The 20,456-nt window shown below is 42.3% G+C and overlaps 1 protein-coding gene across 1 annotated transcript; it reads right to left on the bottom strand.

Annotated features, from left to right (window-relative positions):
- Window positions 1–1,143: 1,143 nt before the first annotated feature.
- Window positions 1,144–19,986, bottom strand: Mfsd1 (major facilitator superfamily domain containing 1). Its single transcript, XM_051199281.1, has 15 exons — window positions 19,836–19,986; window positions 18,104–18,156; window positions 17,104–17,216; window positions 15,837–15,879; window positions 15,100–15,167; window positions 13,059–13,167; window positions 9,826–9,928; window positions 8,381–8,479; window positions 7,862–7,973; window positions 7,118–7,174; window positions 6,667–6,823; window positions 5,271–5,368; window positions 3,520–3,632; window positions 1,903–1,950; window positions 1,144–1,205 (listed from the first exon to the last, which is right to left on the bottom strand). Exons 1-15 carry the CDS (start codon window positions 19,852–19,854, stop codon window positions 1,144–1,146), a joined length of 1,254 nt encoding a protein of 417 aa, XP_051055238.1. The 5' UTR covers window positions 19,855–19,986.
- Window positions 19,987–20,456: the final 470 nt, after the last annotated feature.

Raw genomic sequence — 20,456 nt, 5'->3', positions numbered from 1 at the left:
GGGTGCACAAGAGTTCAGGTGCCAGCATAAGTGGACCCTGGGTTCCCTGGAGCTGGCGAGATCAACATGGGTGCTAGGGACTGACCCCTGGGACTCTGTAAGGACAGTATACACTTTTAATCACTGAGCCAGCTCTGTAACCTTTCATTTCCAATTTTTTAACATGAAAAACAAGAGCACCACCCTGCTTTAAAACACACAGGCTGTTATACCACACTTCAACCTATTTAAGTCACAACACTTAATGTCAGATGATATGCATATTTACAAATAAATCTTCAAATCATAAGTTTGATGGCTAAAATCTTTAGAAATAACAGAAGATAGAATGTTTATCTTATAACCATCATGTTTATAAGTATAAAATACTAACAACCCCATACTACAGTCTTTAATCTGTTATGAAGGACTCTGAAAAAAAGCAAACAGCATACTGATATTAGGGTGTTAACTGGACATAGCCTAGAGTCACCAAGGACAGAATGTAATACACTGTTTAAATAAACTGAAGAGCTGCCTAGATCAGGCTGGCCTGTGGGCACACCTGTGGGCTACTGTCTTGATTGTTAACTGATGCAGTCCAGTGCACTGTGGACAGCATCACCTTGAGCTATACAAGTAAGGCAGGTGAGCACAAGCCAGTGAGAAGGACGCCACAGGCAGCATTCTGCCTCGGGCCCCTGCCCAGCCCCTCTCAATGATGGAGGAGATTGTACCTAGAATAAACAGTTTCCTCCCCAAGCTGTTTTTGGCCAGAGCATTGTATCCCAGCAACAGAATCAAAGTAGGACATGGGGCAGAATGAAAAGTTACCTTAACTACTTTTAAAAAGACAGAATGAAAGAACAGGCAGGCGGGTACAGAGCAGCACAGGACATGGGGCAAGGCCTTGCTCCACTAAACTCAAGTCCTACAGCCTGCACTGCACAGAAGACAACAAGCCCCCTTCTTTCATTCTTGCATTTCAGCCTACATGGTCATCTTAAATTTTCTGAAATTAGGAACAATTTTGTGGTGTTATTTCCAAACCTGTTAGCCCTTAAAAATCATGAAAACAACAAATATCTTTAAAGTCCAAACCTAACTTGAAATAAAGTACTCATAGTTAAAACTTTCAAGATACAACTATCTCCCTTTTAGTACTCACTCGGTATGAGAAAGCTTTAATTCTTCCCTTTGTTTCGCAGAATAATTTAGATTCCCACCTAAAATATAAATGAATACTCATTTTAAGCAAAATTTAAACATATATATATATATATATATATATATATACATATATATAGACATTTGCATAAAAAGTTATGAAAGAAAAACATATAATCACACTTTAACTTTAGCTTTGTATATTTGTTTGGAGTTATGCGTTGCTTCAGGTTTTTTTTTCAACTGAAACACTGTTAAATGTCAGTATAACTGAAAATTAAGAAAGATTAAAAGAAATCTAAATTTATTGTGTTATAGTCTCTTAAGTATAGAATGCCCTTTAGGGACAAGCAATTAGAAAGATTAATAAAAACTACATCAAATTATTATTAAAAAATTTAACAAATGCATATTAGCATCTACTAGTAAAAAATTGCTATTTCTACTTCTAAACCAAATATGTTCAACCTTGAAGTGAAATTTTATTTGCTTTTTAGTTTTTAGAAATGAGACTATATGGGGTTTAGGGGTTTTGCTAATATACACCTGAGATGAGACTATATGGGGTTTAGAGATTTTATATTATGAAACACTCATCTTATTAGGGATGAGGAAGCATAACATCAATTTTGATGGAAATCAAGGTTCAGAATGTGTGAATATTAACATGGAAATCACTAACACAAACTAAATAAAACACTAAACTAAATAAAATAAAGAAGACCCACTAGAGATGAAGACGTGAGAGCTGCTTACCTCGGGCACGATTCACCAAATACAGACAGACCACAGCTAAAAGTGACACTGAAAAACACAAGGCACACTTGTAAGTGACACCTACTCTGTAATCAAAATTAACACGCAAGCCAAATGTTTCCTTGTTGGTACACTGGTTTGAATAGGAATGGCCTCCACAGACTCCTGTGTTTGAAAGCTTGGCCCACAAGGAGTGGCACTATTAGAAGGTGTGGCCTTGTTGGAGTGTGTTTGGCCTTGTTGGAGGAAGTTTATCACTCCCAGACAGGCTTTGAGGTCTCATATACACAAGCTATGCCCAGTGTGGGACAGTTCACTTCCTGTTGCCTGGGGATCAATAGTAAAACTCTCAGCTCCTTCTTTACCACCATGTCTGCCAGCATATGGCCATGCTTCTGTAAGCCAGCCCCTTTTATAAAGGTTTTCCTTTATAAGAGTATCCATGATCATGGTGTCACTTCACAGCAAGAGGAACCATAAGATAATTGACATTTAAAAAACTTTATACGTTTTTTGTTTCGGAAAGCTCTCAAATGCTACAGTGTTTTCCCTACAGGGAATCACTGCTTCTTGGCTCAGGAATGACAGGGCTGACACTCCAGAGCAGGGAGGAAGGGAGCCGATACAATATAGACACAGACACAGACACAGACACAGACACAGACACACACACACACACACACACACACACACACACACACACACACACGACCTGCAATGACAGGACCAGAGACCAGCTAACACCCTACAGGAGAGAGGGAGACAGCACAGCCCCCCCCCCCCACACACACACACACACACACCTCCTCCTTCCTCCCTTCTCATCCCAGTACTCCTGGCAGCTTCTGGACAGTTTGTCATTACACAGAAGTCACAGAAGTAGCTCCCAGGGATTTCTCATCTGCGGATACCATGTGCCTTTATAAAAGAACAAATCAAAACTTCGCCTTAGGCCCTTTGCAGCCTGGTCTGTTTGTGAGACTCCTGGCGGGGGGACCAGGATCTATCCCTGTTGCATGAGCTGGCTTTTTGGAGCCCATTCCATATGGTGGCATGCCTTGTACAGCCTGGAGGGTTGTATAGCCCAGGAGGGGAGAGGGGGGCTTGGTCCTGCCTCAAGTGAATGTTCCAGGCTTTGTTGACTCCACATGGGAGGCCTTACTCTTTCTGATTGGGGAGGGGGTAGCGGGGAGCAGGAGGAGGGGAGAGAGGGGGAACTGTGGTTGGTATGTAAAATGAATAAAAAAAAATTTTTTAAAGATTCTTAAACCCATTAACCAATTTTAAAAAAGAAAAACAGTGGACAGGAAGTTGCAAGAGCTTGGAAATATGGAGGTGAGTATAGAGGACTTACGAGGGCAAGTAAGGGGGTGAAAATGATCAAAGTACAGTGAAATTCTCAAAGAATTAATAAAAAATAAAAAAAAAAAAAAAAAAAAAAACTTCACCCTTAACTTCTCACCCAGAGCCAGTTCAGAGACTACGAGGCAGACTTGGCTTGCTGCCCTTACTTGCTGGGGCACGCTGTTTATCTTATTTTAAATGAAATGGCAAAACCTATATGAACATTTTACTCTATATTATAAGAAATCAAATGCTGCCACACGGCATACTCACAAGAAACACAGGCAATGAAGAAAACCTCCAGAAGCAAGTATCCCCAAGAATCCAGTATCATGCCAGCAAGGATGGAAATGACGGCCAGCCCGAGGTTCTGAATGGACTGCATGCTAGGGTTTCAGGATAAGATAACACATGGTTCTCAAAAGTCTTCATACACAGGCCAGCATCACTATCAATATTAGCATCGTTAGCCACACACTACTGGTGTTAAAGAGTTTCAATCAGGGGCACATGGACAGACTTTGCTTTTCTGAGACAAGGAAACTATGCAGCTTTGGATGGCCTGGAATTCACTTTGTAGATCAAGCCTACCCCAAACTCAAGAAGATCTACCTGGCTCTGACTCCAGAGTGCTAGGATTAAAGGTGTGCACTACCACATCCAGCAGATTTTGGGTTTTATCCCAGACTCTTTCTAGTAGACCATAGGCTCCGAGGCAAGTGAAGTACAGAATGCCTACATGATGAATGAAAGGGAGAGCTACCTGCACAGCGGCCACAGGAGCAGCCACCACCCCCACCCCCACTTTGCCTTTGGGGCTGGAGTCACCCTCTCACTGAAAAGTGTTCTGATGGACAGGAATGGACATGTCTACAACTGCCTCCTGAGGATGCTAGCTTACTCCTTGCTGGGTGGCCAAGTGTAGCTACACTACCTTTGACTGAACTAAGAAGCACCTAACAGGAAAGCACTCTTCTAGGTGTGTCTGTGGGTCACACGTAGAGGAATGACTTCAGTGGGAAAAACCTAGAGGATAGAGGCCTGAAGAGAAAAAAAGGGTAGTGTGATGGATATTCTTGGTTGTCAACTTGACCATATCTAGAAGTAACTAAATCCAAACATTTGAAGAGTACACCATGAGGGGTTTTTGCTTAATTTGAAATGGGAAGAATCACTTCTAATCATGATCTTTGAGTGAAGACACACCTTTTATCCAGATCTTGAGGTGGGAAGACCCACCTCTAATCTGTGTCACACCTTCTGCTGGAAGCCTATATGAGGACATGGAAGAAGGAAGCTTTGCTCTTTGCCTGCTTGGTCTCAGCTCTGAAGCAAGTCTATTCCTTTGCTGACATTAGAAACTGTATCTTCTGGATTCTAGAATATACTGAAGACTAGCTGAGATATCCAGCCTCTTGGACTAAACAACTATTGGATTCTTGGACTTCCCGCTCATAGACAGCCATTGTTGGATTAGCTGGACTACAGCCTGTAATTCATTCCAATAAATATCTTTCTATATATAAAGATACATCCTATGAATTCTGTTACTCTAGAGAACCCTGAGTAATACAAGAGGAAAAGAAGAAAGGCCTCAGAGCAGGTATATAGGTAGGTAGGTAGGGGTGTGTGTGTGTGTGTGTGTGTGTGTGTGTGTGTGTGTGTGTGTGTGTGTGTGTGTGTGTGTGTGTGTGTGTGTGTGTGTGTGTGTGTGTCTGCTTCCTGGCTACCTAGATCAAACCTGCCTCACCATAAGTCCACAATCAATGGAGCCAAGAATTATGGGTAGAACTATCTAAAACCAGGAACTAAAACACTCCTTCATTGAGTTGTTTTCCTCAAATCACAATTAGAGACAGTGACCAGACACACCATGACAGTTGCTTAAATGTATTAACTTATGTTTCTAGCCATCTGCAGGTTCACAGTTGTCCCAGAACTCTGAGCATAACTAAAATTAGGACATGTGGGGCATTATAACTGACACAGCAAAAGGCAATATGTAGTAAAAACGCAATACTTACAATCCATATGCAGTTCCCAGCTGGTGCTCTGGAACTACAAATGCCACCATTGGCCACAATGCACAGGCAAGCAAAGAGTAGGAGAGTCCCAGGAGACACTAGACAGGAAGGCAGAGGGGTACAGTATACATCAGGTGCAGGTGAATTTCCCTGATAAGGACTAGTGAAAGTGACATACTAGCTAAACCAAAATGTAAATGTCTTACTGTAATTAGACTAAAATTTTAAATGCTTGGGACTCAATGCCCTTCATTGCTTTAACCATTTTCACCAGCAATGTAAACTGTCTGGGCCCACTGTGCCGTCAAGAGCAGGGATAATTTGCAAAACAAGTTCTTACCCACGTGTCACTCATGGCATTTACCTGATCTTCCTTAATTACAGATGAAGTAATCAAGGCAGCAGAGTGACGGCATTATTCTACTGCTGCCTCTCCAGGACCAATTCTGAACTGAAAAGCAGAGCAGGGAACCACCCGCCTTCACCACCACTTGTCAGACACTATGTGACAATTAAAAATAAGGGAACCTGCCTAACATGGTGGCAGCATGCCTGCAGATGTAGAACTGTGAGTGCAAAGCCAGTCTAGCCTACACAGCAAATTTGGAATTCATTCTAGCTGTGTATAGCAAAAGTGTGCCTCAATTTTTAAGGAGGAGGAGGAGGGGGAGGAAAGAAAGAAAAAGTAAAATTTGAATTTAAATTAAGTATTACATGTACCCATCAGACTGGTAAATATAAAAACAATGCTGACACCCAACACCAGCAAGGAAAATTTACACTGCTGGCACAGTTACAGATAAGGAAGCAGTCCCCAAGCATCACAGCGTAAGATGTCTCTGTGCAAAGCCTCTACAGCAGCACACCTACCCCTGACATTTGGATGTCCCTACAGGAAGACTTCTGTGGAACTTTCCACCAAGGCCGTAAGACCTGTGCTCAAGATGCTCCTCTATGAACGGGTAAGAGACACAGCACTTCAGCCCACACTCTGAAAACTCACACAATGAAGACAGCAAAAACTTCACAGACTTACTGCCACGGTTTAAACCCTACTGAGAGTCGAAGACAAAAGAATGGCTACTGGGCCAAAGGACTGGTTACTTTCAATGAAATGACTTATTTTAATGAAGCTAGGGGAAATAAATGGAAGTAAATAGCTTTCCAGTCACGAGACTATTTTATTTCAAATTCTACTTTAAATTTGAAGCTTCCTTACTAAATAAGTTGAATGGAAAACAATCCTTATACATTAATAAATTGATGATTCCTCTTTTAAAAACAATGTTTACTTTGTCAAAATTAACATCCAGTCTCTATCCCCTCGGCACTGCCAGCTGGGTTTGCTGGCCTTGAGATTCTCCCTGAAGCCACAAGCATCCTCCCTAAACATTACCATAGCAATCCAGGGGTTCCAAAAGGTGAAGGCCAGCATCATATGAGATATGAGGGTGGCAGCTACTGCACACAGGACCCAGATGACATTCTTTCCAGTTTTATCCACCAGGAGTCCAAACACTGGAGACATGGGAGCTGATATGACATATACAACGCTGCCCAGAAAGTATAACACGTTAGTAGAATGTAGCACGGCTTCTCCGAAACTACCAGATTTAGCAAGCCTAACTCTTTTAATTTACCACTTTTCTAAAATAGAAATATAAAAATCAATCTGAAAATTCTTTGTTTCTTGGTCCCCCCCCCCTTTAATTCGAAGCCAGGCCCCTGGGGTTGAGGAGTGTGCATTGTTGAGGGGCTGTGGTCACACATTATTTGTGGCCTTTCATGCATGGGCTATGTTTATGAACACCCCATATATCACATGCAACAAGAATTACACCAAATACCTGTTAATTGCACTTGCTGACTGGGAAGAAAATCCAAATTTCTCTATGAAGAAAACTCTAAAATTAAAAAGGAAAGTGTGTACATTAGGAAGAACTACTTTGTTTTCAAGAAATAAAGACAAGTTTAAAAAAAAAAAAAAAAACTCTAATGTCTAATAAGCTTTTCTTTCCAGATAATATTTTTCCACCTTTATTTCTTAAATAATCTGCTGCATCCCAAGTACTCATGGAACTATCTCCCTGACTACACTAGGATTGGTCCACACATTTTCAGAACACCAAATTAAAAGCAGAACTCCTTTACTATGTAATAAATGGACTTCTTGTCACATACTGACTATGTTGTTTTAAAGATTGTAAAGACGACAAAACACATTTGCACTCCCACACTGTGGCAGCCAAAGAATGAGGCGAAATGTGACAAAGCAAGCAAGAACCTGCCTCGATCTAAGTCTGGAAGAACTAGCCTGAAGTGGACACAAGCCAATGCACAGCTTCCACTCATAGTAAGCAGTCTCCTGATCCAAGAACAGAAAGAAAATTTTGAAGTATTTCTTCAAGAGAATAATGAAAGTATTAAAACCATGCTGAACCTAGAGCTGTCAATACCCACTGTGTCCCAGAACATAATTAGTCTAAATACACACTGTGTCCAGAGTAGCAAAATTAACTACATAAAGTACCCACACATTGATGTGACTTGGCTCTCATTGTAACTTACAGGTGGAAGAGGAGAATACTCACTTGCCCAGCCCAATGAAAGGGAATACTGCTACATAGTAACAGACACAGATGATGAAGACCAGCCACAGGGGCAAAGAGAAGTGCTTTATGTCAGTCAGCTTAATGACTTCACCTGGAGAAAGGGAAGACGCATAATTTCATGAAACCTAAGGATCTTTCTTCTATATTCATCATTTTTATTCACATAATTAAAATTCTTTTCTAGAAAATTCCACAAATAACATCTCCAAGATAACTCACCTAGTAATAGGAGGAAACAAAAAAACAAAAAACCAAAAACACAAAGAAATAAAACAGAAATTACAGTTGTTCCTTTCTATGGGAACTAAAATCAATTCACTAATATACAAAGCAAAATCAAGAATGTACATTCTGTCAGAAACAGAGGAATACATACAAAAATTTAGATAAGCAGAAATGAATCTGGAAATATAAAATAAACATTCGGTATGTGTTTATGCTACTGTAAATTATCTTTAAAGAGTCCCTATGTCCCCCTCTTCTGTCACGCTGGCATACCTGTTTTTCCTTGTTCTTTATGAAGGATTTTCTCTGCTCTCCGATCCAAATAAGCAAGGACCAAGGCACAGATTAGTGAAAGAATGCACGTCACACCCCCTAAATAAAGGAGAGAGATTTGAGAAGAGCCCAAGGGCTGGGGAAAGCAGCAGTAGGGCTACCGAGGAAAGTCATCGAGAGTCAGGGCTAACAAAAGCCTCCCAGTGTCAAACATACACAGAAGAGGAACAGAATGGCAGACGCCCAGCAAGCAGAGGTCACTTTTATCACAGTTACTTCTCAACAGAAGATTGGAATTAGAGGGAAAATAAATACTGGAACAAAACAGTCTCTTCTTGTAGAGACTGGGCAGAGCAGATGGCTCTCTATGGGGAGGTGAAGAAAGGCCGACCCTCAGAGCTCACTGGCCAGCCAGGCCAGCCTCAACTGGAGCAGCGAGCTTGAATTTCAGTGAGAGACCTTGTCTCCAAAGGTGGAGAGTGATTGTGGAAACACCTAACATTGACCTCTGGCCTCTGCATGTATGAAACATGTTCACCTCATGTGTATGTATATGTGCACAGAACAATGTGGACACACACATACATCACAGAAAGAAAGAGACGGGGAGGGATTTTTATCTGACCAGGACACTATGTACATTCCAATCCACAGACAGCAGAGGCCATGGGTTCTGCTGCTGCCACTGTCCAGGTGATGGTTCTGAACACAAACTTGGACTCTCTAAGGCTCACTCCTCATGGATAAAATGAAAGGCTTTGATTTGATGATGGCAAGTGCTTTTCTACCTCTGAAATTCTTTAAAATTCTGCATGTGGAGAAAACTACATGGAACGCTGAAGAGCACCCGACAGTATTTTAACTCGGACAAAGCATTTGAGGAGGGCCTGGGAGAAGGTAGTCTTGAGATAGGATTCCCATTAGCATCATCCCTCTGCTACCCTCTTTAACTGTGCCCATCAAGCAATTACAAACAGTAAAAGATAAGCACGTCTAAGCCTTCACCCTACTGCTCCATAAGCCACTGGAGAAGCCAGTGATAGCTGGGACCCCGCCTCACAGTCTGAAAGCAGCCACATCTCTTCAGTGTCCTGGCTGAGCCAGAGCAAAAGGGCCCCAGTCTCTCTCCTGCTGTCTATGACATGAGCTCACCTGGATACACTCTCTGGCTGCCCTCACTTCACACACAGTCTCTGAACATACAATATACAAATAAGAGCACTGAGGTACACAAGGGAAACTCCGATCCTCCTTCAGAGGTGGAAATTAGAGTAAACAAGGTATAGCATTGTCTATTTCTACACAGTCAAAAGAACTATGGAGGCAAAATCAAAACCCACAAACAGAGAAGTCTGGCATCGAGACTAGAGCTCTTTCTTCTTGGCACAGCATCTCCTGTGGTGGGCCTTCAAAGGACAAAACCTGAGACGCAGGGGTTCACTCACCAATCATGAGTGTCACTCCCAGGGTCATGTGGCCAGCTGAACCCAGCAAAGCTTCAATCCTAGTATACAGCCATCCCATGAGGTTCATATTCACTGTGCTTCCCTAGGGAAGCATAAAACAACAGGTTTCTCAATTATTAACACTCTTGGGGGAGGGTTTGCTTACTCACTTACAGTATCTTAGTACAGTGTAACCAGAATCCAGGATAATGTGTATTACACTGAGGTGGGAAGACACACCTTTAATCCAGATCTTTGGAGGCGGAAGACCCATCTCTAACCTACACGACAACTTCTGCTGGAAGTCTATATAAGGACATGGAAGAAGGAAACTTTTGCTCTTTGCCTGCTTGCTCACTCTTTGTTTTCAAGTTAATCCTTCACTGGCATTAGAGATTCCAGCATATACTAAAGACCTGCTGAGACATCCAGCCTCGTGTACTGAATAACTACTGGATACTTGCACTTTCTGTTCATATAGAGCCACTGTTGGATTAGCTGTACCACAGCCTGTAAGTTATTCTAATAAATTCTTTCTCTCTAGATAGAGATTCACTCTATATATATTCTAGAGAACCCTGATTTGAGTGTGCTATGAGGCTTCATAAGACTTGTGTCATTTCTGGAGTGCTTTCTTTTCCTCCTACGTTCAGATCAAGATGTGAGCTTTCCACCGTACCTGAAAACATGCTTTTTATCTATCATCATGGGCTCTAATTCATAACCCCACTTAAAACCTAAGCCCAATTAAACGCTTTCATTTATAAATTGCCTTTGTCATGGTCATGATGTTGTTACAGCAATTGAAAAGTAATTAAGACGGGGGGGGGGGGCTGGAGGTGAGAGGACTTGTGACCCTGGGTAAGCCTTACTGTACGGTCTTAAAAAGCAACTCTGGCTGACTGACCTGGCTATTGTCTTTTAATTGGACCACAGAGGCACAAACAAGGTGGCAGTAGTCACCCTCTAGCAATAGGCCAAAACAAGAAAGATGACTATGAGGTCAGGCTGCTGGAAGTATGGTAAGATATGCTTGGAATATCCATGTTTTGTTGATACAGCCAATAGGATTGGCTAACAAAAAGGGAAGAGGTGGGACTCAGGAGGCACCACATGAAGAGAGTTGCCCTTGCTAAGGAGGAGAAACTTCTAATAAGAGCTGGTCTGAGGAATGGTGGGAAGAATATGAAGAATTAGGTAATGGGTAAGTTCAGTTGAGCGTGTGAATCAGGAATTGAGGAGAAAAGCCTAGACAGAGACAGCCATGGGAAAACACTGAATAGGTGATTGCCTGTGTAAATGGAGAATCCAAGAGAAAGGCCAGACAAGCGACACAAACTCAGAAGCAAGGCAATGCAATTCAAAACTGCAAAACTAGGTCAGACCTTGAGAGCTGTGAATACTGATCAAACATTGCCCCCCATCTTTACAACCATGAGGAGATGGACAGGGGAATCTGACAGAAAGGCAGGAGACATGAAAGGGGCCTGAATCTCAAGGAAGTACCATTGCTCCACTGCGAAATAAAGCAAACTTCCTAACAGACTCAGTCAGACACTCCTCAAAGGCAGGGATGCTGCTGTCATGGCACCTGACTTAGTGCTTGCTGAAATAGTAAACCTAAAAGTAACAGATTACAAAAGAATACTCAACTCCCCAACCATGGATGGGATGGGATTCTTAGAATACCTAACTACCTTACAGGATGCATTCAGCAAATTGAAGGCTTGTCTCCTGGGTACCCTCCCCTAAGACACAATATGAAACACCAACATCACTTCTAGTTCTCAACACCGAGAATACTAGCAGACAGAGCTGAGTCCAGTGGAGTGTGAGCATCATGGCGAGGCAGATGAAATCTCCTGCCAAATGGGTTAGATGACCACGAGAAATAAACATCTCTGATCAAGAACTGAAGAGCCACTGATGTTTTAGAGCTTGGCAAACAAAGTAAAAATTAATGCTGAAGGCAGAACACTGGGGACAGTCAGGGTAAGTCCTCGATGGGAAAAGGTTTCATCTGTGTGAATCTGAGCTTCAAAAGTTTGTGGTGGCACATGCCTTTACACCCAGCACTCCAAAGGCAGCAGCAAGCAGTGAGTTCAAGGCCAGCTTGAGCTGTTCCAGGCTAGCCAGGCCTCCATAGTAAGAAGAAAGGAAGAAAAAGTTAACTAATGGAGAATAGGCTACTCCCCACAGAATGAAATGTGCACATAGACAAATAGAACCTGGATGGATGGCTGTAGAGACTTTTGAGGACAAAATGGTGAGAAATTAGCCTAGCTATTCAGACTCTTTGAACTAATGATCACTTTGCTGTCTCGCACTACTTGTGAATGCTTTATGGAAGACAAAGTGTGGTGGTTTGAATAGATATGGCCCCCAGACTCATGTGTTTGAGTGTTTGGCCCATGTGAAAGAGTGTCATTATTAAGAGGTGTGGCCTTGCTGGAGTATGTTGGCCTTGCTGGAAGAAGTGTGTCACTGTGGGGGCGGCTTTGAGGTCTCCTATGCTCAAGCTACTAGCTACTCCTAGTGTGGGACACAGACTCTTTCCACTGCCTGTAGATCAAGATGTAGAACTCTCAGCCCTTTCTCCAGCACCACATCTGCCTGAATGCTGCCAAGTCCATGATGATGATGGACTAAACCTCTGAAACTGTAAGCTAGTCCCACTAAAATGTTTTCCTTTAGAAGAGTTGCCATGGTCATGGTGTCTCTTCACAGCAATAAAACACACAAAATAAATGTCATTTTAAGTCCTAAAGAAATACATAAAAACAGAGGCTAAAGAAGTAGCTCCATGGTTAGAGTGCTTGCTGTGCAACCAGAGAGACAAGCGTTCGGATTACAGCACCCATGTAACAAGCCAGTGTCTCCTGCATGCCTAATAACACAGCTCTGAGGAAACAGGAGACAGGAGCTTGGTGGCTTCCACCCTGAATGAGAAACTGCCTCAAATGGACAGGCAGAGAGTGATAGAGTGTGACAGAGAGTGACATCCACTGCCCTCTTCTGAAATCTGCATGCAGAGGCACCTACACACACACACACACACACACACACACACACACACACACACACACACACACACACGTTATTTTTGAAAGTGATATATGAAAACCAATGCCTACTTCTTCACATCCAAGAGTGTCCTGGCATACTTCTTTCTAAGACTTTAAAGAAGTAATTTGCTTCCTATTGGGCCCCACTAGATCTGTCACCATACTTACAATTCTGGCCATGCTGAGTTGGAGTCCAAACACCAGGTTTAATTCTTTGCCTTTAAACCAACTCACAGCATATGTGTTCTGGGCAACTGCTAAGGACTCTCCCCCAATCCTAAATATGGGAGAAGAAAGGTTAAAGCTTTGAAAGAAATCCCACTTAGCAATTTTGACATTCCCCCACAAAAGAAGTAGGATTTCTGCCTCCTCTTGAATGGAGGAAAGCTTGAGTGCTTCAGACAATGTGAATACTGATAGCCATAAACATCCCAAAGATGGCATCTGCCACTTCAGTGCAACACTCACAGCTGCAGTCCTAAGTTACTTTGTATAAAAGGTAACAACCCCCATGCTACAGGAAAGCAAGCCATACAATTGAAAATAAACTTGCTCTTCAAAGCACCTATTCCAAGTATCCAACATGCAAAACAGCAAGCTTCCAGATGATTCCAGCCTCCAATGAATCTCAGCAGCAGAGATCCCAGACATCAGGACACAGACAACCTATCCACATACTCTACATTGCCTCAAACTGTAAACAAAATACAATTACTATTTTCTATTGGGATGTGTTGGAGTGATTTGACAAGGTAAGTTAGCAATCATGACAAGCAATGAAAGGAACCCAGCCTCTACACCATCTGTCCACACAAAACACTGATACAGGAGAGTGTCTTTCATTCACATTTTGTAAACATGAAATCTCACTTTTCAGGCCAATATGCAAAGCTCTTGCATTGTCAGCATTCTTCTACTTCTTGGGTTCTAATGTTCTTTCACTTTGTTCCATATATTTACCACTACCCATTGAGACCCATTTCAAAGCTTTGTGTCCTCCACATCCTAAAAATAAGTCCTGCCATAGCTATGTCTCAGTCCAAAGGTTTCCTCCTTCTTATCTACAAATCAGTTTCCACACTTCTTTCTACATTCTCCCACTTCATCCATGTGGCCATTTTTAACCACATTTTTGTTCCAGAATCCCTTTCATGTTCTTACATACATTTTATTCCCTTCAGGGATATACCACATCTATCCACATGCCGTTGGTGCCTCTGAAAAAAGACTTCATTCTGTCAACTGTATCCCTCAAGGTAGGAGGTAGGAAGCCCACGTCTTGACTCGGATCAGGGATGGGGCAGTTAACCTAGAGATACTGTGCTACTTCAAGACATCTGAACAGTGAGCAGAAAGATACACACTCCACTCACTAAGGAAGAGAAAGATGTCCAGAGTAACCAGCCTAGAAACTGGTGGCCCATATGTTTGTGGATGAGATTTAAATCAGTCTTCACTATTGTGAAGTTTTAAAAACCCAGGAAAAGAATCATTTCTGAAAAAGCTTATTATATCCAACTCTACAGTTAACCATGGTCATGCAAAACACATCTTAGTTAAAACAAGTAACTAAGAAGCACACTTATGTAATAGGCCACATTCCAACAAAGATTTGAAATAATTCCTCATTGTCAGAACTTGGTCCAAGAGTGGAGTCATGAAAGAAGAATTCTGAGAGCTTGTAAGAAAACTCCAAGAAAACAAGACAAGAGTCTTGTGACCTCAGTTTCTTCAAAAGCACAAAAATGTTCTTGGAATGTGCTCTCATTCCCTCTCAGGTATGGCAGATAGGAGTGAGCTTACTTCATTACAACTGGCTACCGCTGCTTATACATCTCTATGGAAAAACATGTTTTGGCCACATGCAGCTTGTCAGCCATTTGAAGCTTGTCCTTCTGATTGTTCACTTTACTCACTCATGTAACTCCTCTTAACCCTCAGAGAACAAATTGTCTGATGCTCTGAATAAAGTTGACTACTGCATGACACTTTAGTCTGCCCATTTATAGGCTCCATTCTCTCAGACCCCACCATCTGTCTTTAGAGCAGTAAACACCTCACATGAGATAATGATGTATTTCTTTTAAATCCTTAAGGAAAGACTAGTAGTCTGGGTCAGTGGATAGGTTGGAATATGAAAGGCCCTGGCTTCATCAAAAATATCCTTAATAAACATGTTAAGATAACATGAAATTATGGTATAACTTACCCAAACACAAACCTCCCGAGCTCCATGAGCCAAAAAGCATTAAATATTCCACCCAGAGCAAAAATAACCTGTAAACAGTAATAGAAAAATAAATTCAGTGTATTTGAAAGGAATAAGTAGCATGACAAATCCTCATTCTCACAATAACTTTACTAGCCTACACTAGTAAATCTTAGAAATTAAAATATTAATACTCATGCATTTAGCAGGAGGAATAATCACCAGAAGACAAGCTTCCAGCATGGCTGTGGGGGATCTTCTGGGTTACATTAACCCCCACACACACACAGATACCCACCCGAATGGCTCCGTTCTAAGAGCTGGAAAGGAGAAAACAAGCTCCCTCACTTTCTGTTTCCTGACTGCTGACACTGTGTGACCAGTGGCTTCATTCCCCCGCCAACATGTCTTCCCCTCAAACTACTGGCCAGAATTTCATTCCCCCGCTAAGAGGCCAGAATTTCATTCCCCTGCTAAGAGGCCAGAATTTTATTCCCCCGCTAAGAAGCCTTCCCCTCAAACTGCTAGCCAGAATAAAGCCTTCTCCCTCCTAAGTGGCTTCTGAAAATCACAACAACAAATAAGCATGTAATTCAAGGCTTAAAATAAATTATAACACATGGCCATTCACGAATCTGATTAATCAAGTTGATCATTCATTAAACGTACTTTTGCTAGGGGAAATAAATAAGACTTCAAAGCCACTGTCAAGGAATAAATAATTCAACCTTTCTTACCTGTCCAATGCAAACAAAGCAGCTAAAAATAACTGTGCCCCATCTGTGTGAGAGAGAAAATGGCATTTCTTCATATTGCTGTTGGCAATCCCAAAGCCCTATACTAATCATCTGTTTGGGTGTTCTTTGCCCACTCTGCATTCCCAAAAAATGAATGTTCTAACTTTCCTAAACCAAACACTAATTTCTGACAGGATTCCAAAGGTTCAGCAATGGCATAGGTTCATTTATATCATTATCACCCCTTAAAACCTACACAATCCGGGCTGGAGAATAAGCAAGTTGCTCCTCCAAATAAGTGGAATCAGTTTCCCTGAAACTCAGCTAATTCTATTGCTTGGAACCCAGCAAAATATATTTAACACTTCCTTCATACTTAACTATTTAAGATTCTTAAAAACAAACCCCCAAACTGAAGCACACATGCGTGCTTGCAATGCTCATCCCCCAGACACGTTTGAATCCATGTGAGCAGCATCACTCTGCCTTCTGAAGGAGGGCCCAGCTATGTTGTCTTCACTCACAACACAGCCAGTGAGAAAGATGTAAGGCAATGCTCACAGGACTATTCCTCTTCAGCATCTAATGTGCATGGCCACAAAAACTTCAAGGGCCAAAGAACAGCAGAAATAGACAGGGAAGACTTTTTTTTTGCAGTCAAAAATGTTTTTACATCCAGTGAATCAAAAAATATAATTCATTTTGAATAAGGAAACATAGAAATTTTAAAATCATACAGACAGCTACATGCTTATATTTTCAACATTATAGTAACCCATCATAAAGATAATTACCAAATACAAATACTTATTATATGCCACACTGTATTTTAATGTTAGTGAGGGGGAAGTCGTAAATCTTACCAGAGCTGGGGGATATATCAATACCTTTACATCTCCAACTCCCATTTAATCCCTGTGGATGCTTGTAAGGTAGGACTTGTTACCCTACTTAGCAATAAGGAAACAAGCTTAGGACAGTAGGGACTTGACCGAGTGGCATTGAGAGGGACTCACACCTGGTTCATCTGACCCAAATTAATCTCCAGAAACTGATGACCTTACTCCATCTGCAGCATTTCCTATGCCTGACCCTAACTGATCAACCAAGCCTCAAAGATTTAGCCTAGAGACAAAAAAAGTCCTCATGTCCACCATCAGTCAATTCACAAGTCTATTTAGTTCTTCAAAGAAAAACTTCACCTCATTCCTACATTCTTCTAATTACCAGTTAAATTTGCCCACAGTTAATTTTTCTGCAAGCTTACCGTATTCCAAATATTCGGTCTATCAAAAAGCCACCCAAGAAACACAAAATTACATTAGGCCAAGAATACCAGGAATACAGCAGCATGAATTTCGTAGTATTCACTTGCATGTCCTATATGGGAAGAAAACAAAACTTTTTTTCCAAATGGGTTTAGCAATTAGCAAATTAAAACAAAAAGTGGTTAAAGCTCTATGTCTGTACAGGATAAGTTTCTTAAGACTTTCATGGAAGCTACAGTCCTTGAACTCACAAGAACTGTCACACATGGGAATGTCTTAATTCTAAATACTATTCGGGCCTCAAGGACTCCAACACCAGTCACTGGTATGGGAGCCAACTTAGCCTGTTTCTATCTCCTACATCCTTATATCATTATTTCTGCCTGCATTATGGACTCCTTCCACACAGAAAAGAATCATCTTTGCCTAGTCTTACAGACCCTATTCCATTTTACTCCTACTAGAACACAGAAGGACAACCTGTGAACTTACCCTCTGCTCAGTGGATTAAAAAAGAAAATGCACAAAATAATGATCTAAATGCCCAAGAAACAACAAATATCAAATAAATTTTACAACTCAAAACCAGATTAAGAATGCTGATAGGAACAATACTCAGCAAACAGTATCCACATTTATAGAAGTAAATAACAAAAGAACTTATCTAAGAAGGCCAAAGCCATTCCACAAATCACTTATCCAAAGGAGTAGGCAACAGGAGTATAAAATCTCAACAAAAACTAGTATTTTTAGCAACACTGTAAACAGAGTTCACAATTATCTACCTAAAGAATAAAACTATCTGTCATATAAATCATTCATGAGTTCTTTGGGGAAACAAATTTGATCTCAAAAAGTCTGTAGCTATAGGTTTGCCGGCAACTCTAGAATAGAAAGTGGACATTTCAGATGGGGTACCCTGAGAACTCATGGTAGCTCAGCATCTATATGTCAGTGCTCCAAATCAAAGACACACAAGAATGTGGAAAATCAACTCACCCGTTTAACCTGAGTCTGAAGGGCAGCAGGACTGTCATAGCAAAAATAGCTACCTAGGGAAGAAAGAACACACGTTTCAAGAGTTTCCAGTTACAACTCGTAATTAGTAACTGCTCCAGAGTGTTTAAGGTTTACACTATTGCTGACACCACGGAAACGTTTTTTTAGACCACTTCCTTTATCTACCATCCAAAAGAACTTCCACTATTTAGCAATATGCATACCCAGCAAATACCAGTAATTAAGTCAACAGTGACTGCTTTTAACATTTTGTTTTCTTCACGCTTTTTGTGCTTATTGCTGTATTATTAATACCTTCAGGAAACAGCTTCATTGTCCTTATTTAAAGCCATCAACACTAAAAGATCTACATTCTCCACAGTTGCATGTTACCTGTCATCACTGTTCTTGAGAGCAGAATTAACTTCAACTATTTGAACCAAACCAGTATTTGAAATTCTGATCCCTCCAAACAAAATACTAAGTGAATACGATGCTAGAAACAAGAGAAACACAACGGCTAACGGATCAAATGAAAATACCACAATGTTCCTTGAGGTGTCAGAGACAGGAGTGGGGAGAGAGCTTTCATGCATGACCTGGAGATGTATCTCAAAGGTAACACACAGGCTTGAGGCCCCGCGAAAACACTGCCTGTTACCGCCCTGACTCTGCAGATACACAAAGCCACCAGTTCAAAGGAGGCAAGGTGACTAGAGAGCAGGGCTCTGGCTTCTCAAACCCAAACGTTTAGCCATCTACCTACCAAAAATAAACCGTCAGCATGAGGAGGGGCAGTTTCTTCAAGTGATTTGTCTGTTTCTTGGTTATTGATTCTAAACCTAGAATTTCTGGTTCCTGATTTAGCCTCTAACAACAGATTCAATACCATGGTTGGTTGGTTGGTTGGTTGGTTGGTTGGTTGGTTGGTTGGTTGGTTGGTTGGTTGGTTGGTTGGGACAAGATCTCACTCTTTAGCCCGGGCTGTCCTCTTTATAGAGATTCACCGTCTCTGCCTCCCAGTACTGGGATTAAAGAAGTACACCACCATGCCCAGCTCACAACCACGTTTTAAAGCAAATGAGTAGATTCCATCTTTCCAAAAAAAAAAAACAGTCAACAGTGTGTACTAATTGCAAGGAAACTAAAGCCTAAAGTATCCTTTCCAAGCCGGTATTTACGAATTGGAACAGTTGCGCCGTAAATTTAAAACTGTAACACAGTAGGAGAAGATGTTTTAAAAGAATCTCAAGAAACTGCTTTCCGAAGATCAGATTTCTAAAGGGAAGCCAAGCTCTTCCAAACAAGGGTGGTCCCACAGGACTGCTTCACACAGAATGAGTAAGAAAAGACGCCTACTGTTAGGCTGCCAGCAAGGCTCAGTGTTGCAAAGCAGGTACAAGGTTTAAAGGAACGCCAAGAAAAGCACGAGGGAGGGGAGAGGAGGAAGGAGTGTCGCCTGGGGAAGGGAGAAGAAAGTATTTTAGTAGATGCTCAGAAGTCTCCTGAGCACAGTGCTCTAGGGAAGTATCTGAGATTCCTTCTCATCTGCGTCCCCAGGGAGGAGCTGCTGCACTCTGGGACTTAGCAGGAACAAAAGTCACCAGCTCGGTGTCCGGGCCTCGCTCTCCACAATTGGATAGAGAGGGTCCCAAGCCCGGGAAGCAGATCGGAACTGGGGACACAAACCCAGGAATCCCTCCATCAATCTCCGTAGTCCTCCCCGACTCACCGAAGCCAAGAAGGCACATCAGCAACAGCACCACGAGCCGGTGCGCCAGGTGGCTGGGGTCGCAGAGCGCGGGCAGAGCGCGCCGGGCGCCCCGGACTGAGCTGTCCCCCTCGGGGAGGTTCCCAAGCAGCGCCCGCGCCTCCTCATCCTCCTCCTGCTCCATCGGCCTGAAGCTCGGAACCGAGCAGGAAGCAAAGGCAGGGCTGCAGAGACACGGCGGGCGCTCACGTGACCGCGCGCACTCACGTAACTCCCGCAGGTCACGCACCTCCCTGCTCACGTGAACGGCGGTTCACGTGGTAGCGGGCTTTTTGTAAGCTGCGGATGTGAAAAGGGTAAGGTGGACTGGGTGGGGTCGTTCCTGTCCCCTTCCTGTTAGCGCCTGATTAGAGACCAAGAGGTGTGCCTGTGCAGAACTCCTAGTGGATGGCCCGACTTGAGCAGCTAGGGATCCCAAAATGCAGCGTCCTTCTCACAGCTGAGCCCTCCTCTCCCTCTCTTCGCCATCTCTTTAAGCTCCCAGACCTTTTGGTGACACCGGCACTTATGGAATGGGAAGGGAACAACAAGTCCTTTCACCTCGAGAGTACGGGTGAGAGAATTTACTTAGAGAGACGGACT

The sequence above is a fragment of the Phodopus roborovskii genome, unplaced genomic scaffold (assembly GCF_943737965.1).
Source record: "Phodopus roborovskii unplaced genomic scaffold, PHOROB, whole genome shotgun sequence".
NCBI classification, from domain to species: Eukaryota; Metazoa; Chordata; class Mammalia; order Rodentia; family Cricetidae; genus Phodopus; species Phodopus roborovskii.
The sequence above is the reverse complement of the archived record's forward strand: the minus strand, read 5'-3'. Positions and strand labels throughout refer to the sequence as shown.

Bases quoted from the DNA above. Each gene is read 5' to 3' on its own strand.
- Mfsd1 (XM_051199281.1), bottom strand. The intron at 15,880-17,103 runs GTAAGCTTGCAG...TCTCTCACACAG, and splicing joins GACCGAATATTTGGAATACG to ATGGGGCACAGTTATTTTTA. The intron at 7,175-7,861 runs GTGAGTATTCTC...TTTTAATTTTAG, and splicing joins CCTTTCATTGGGCTGGGCAA to AGTTTTCTTCATAGAGAAAT.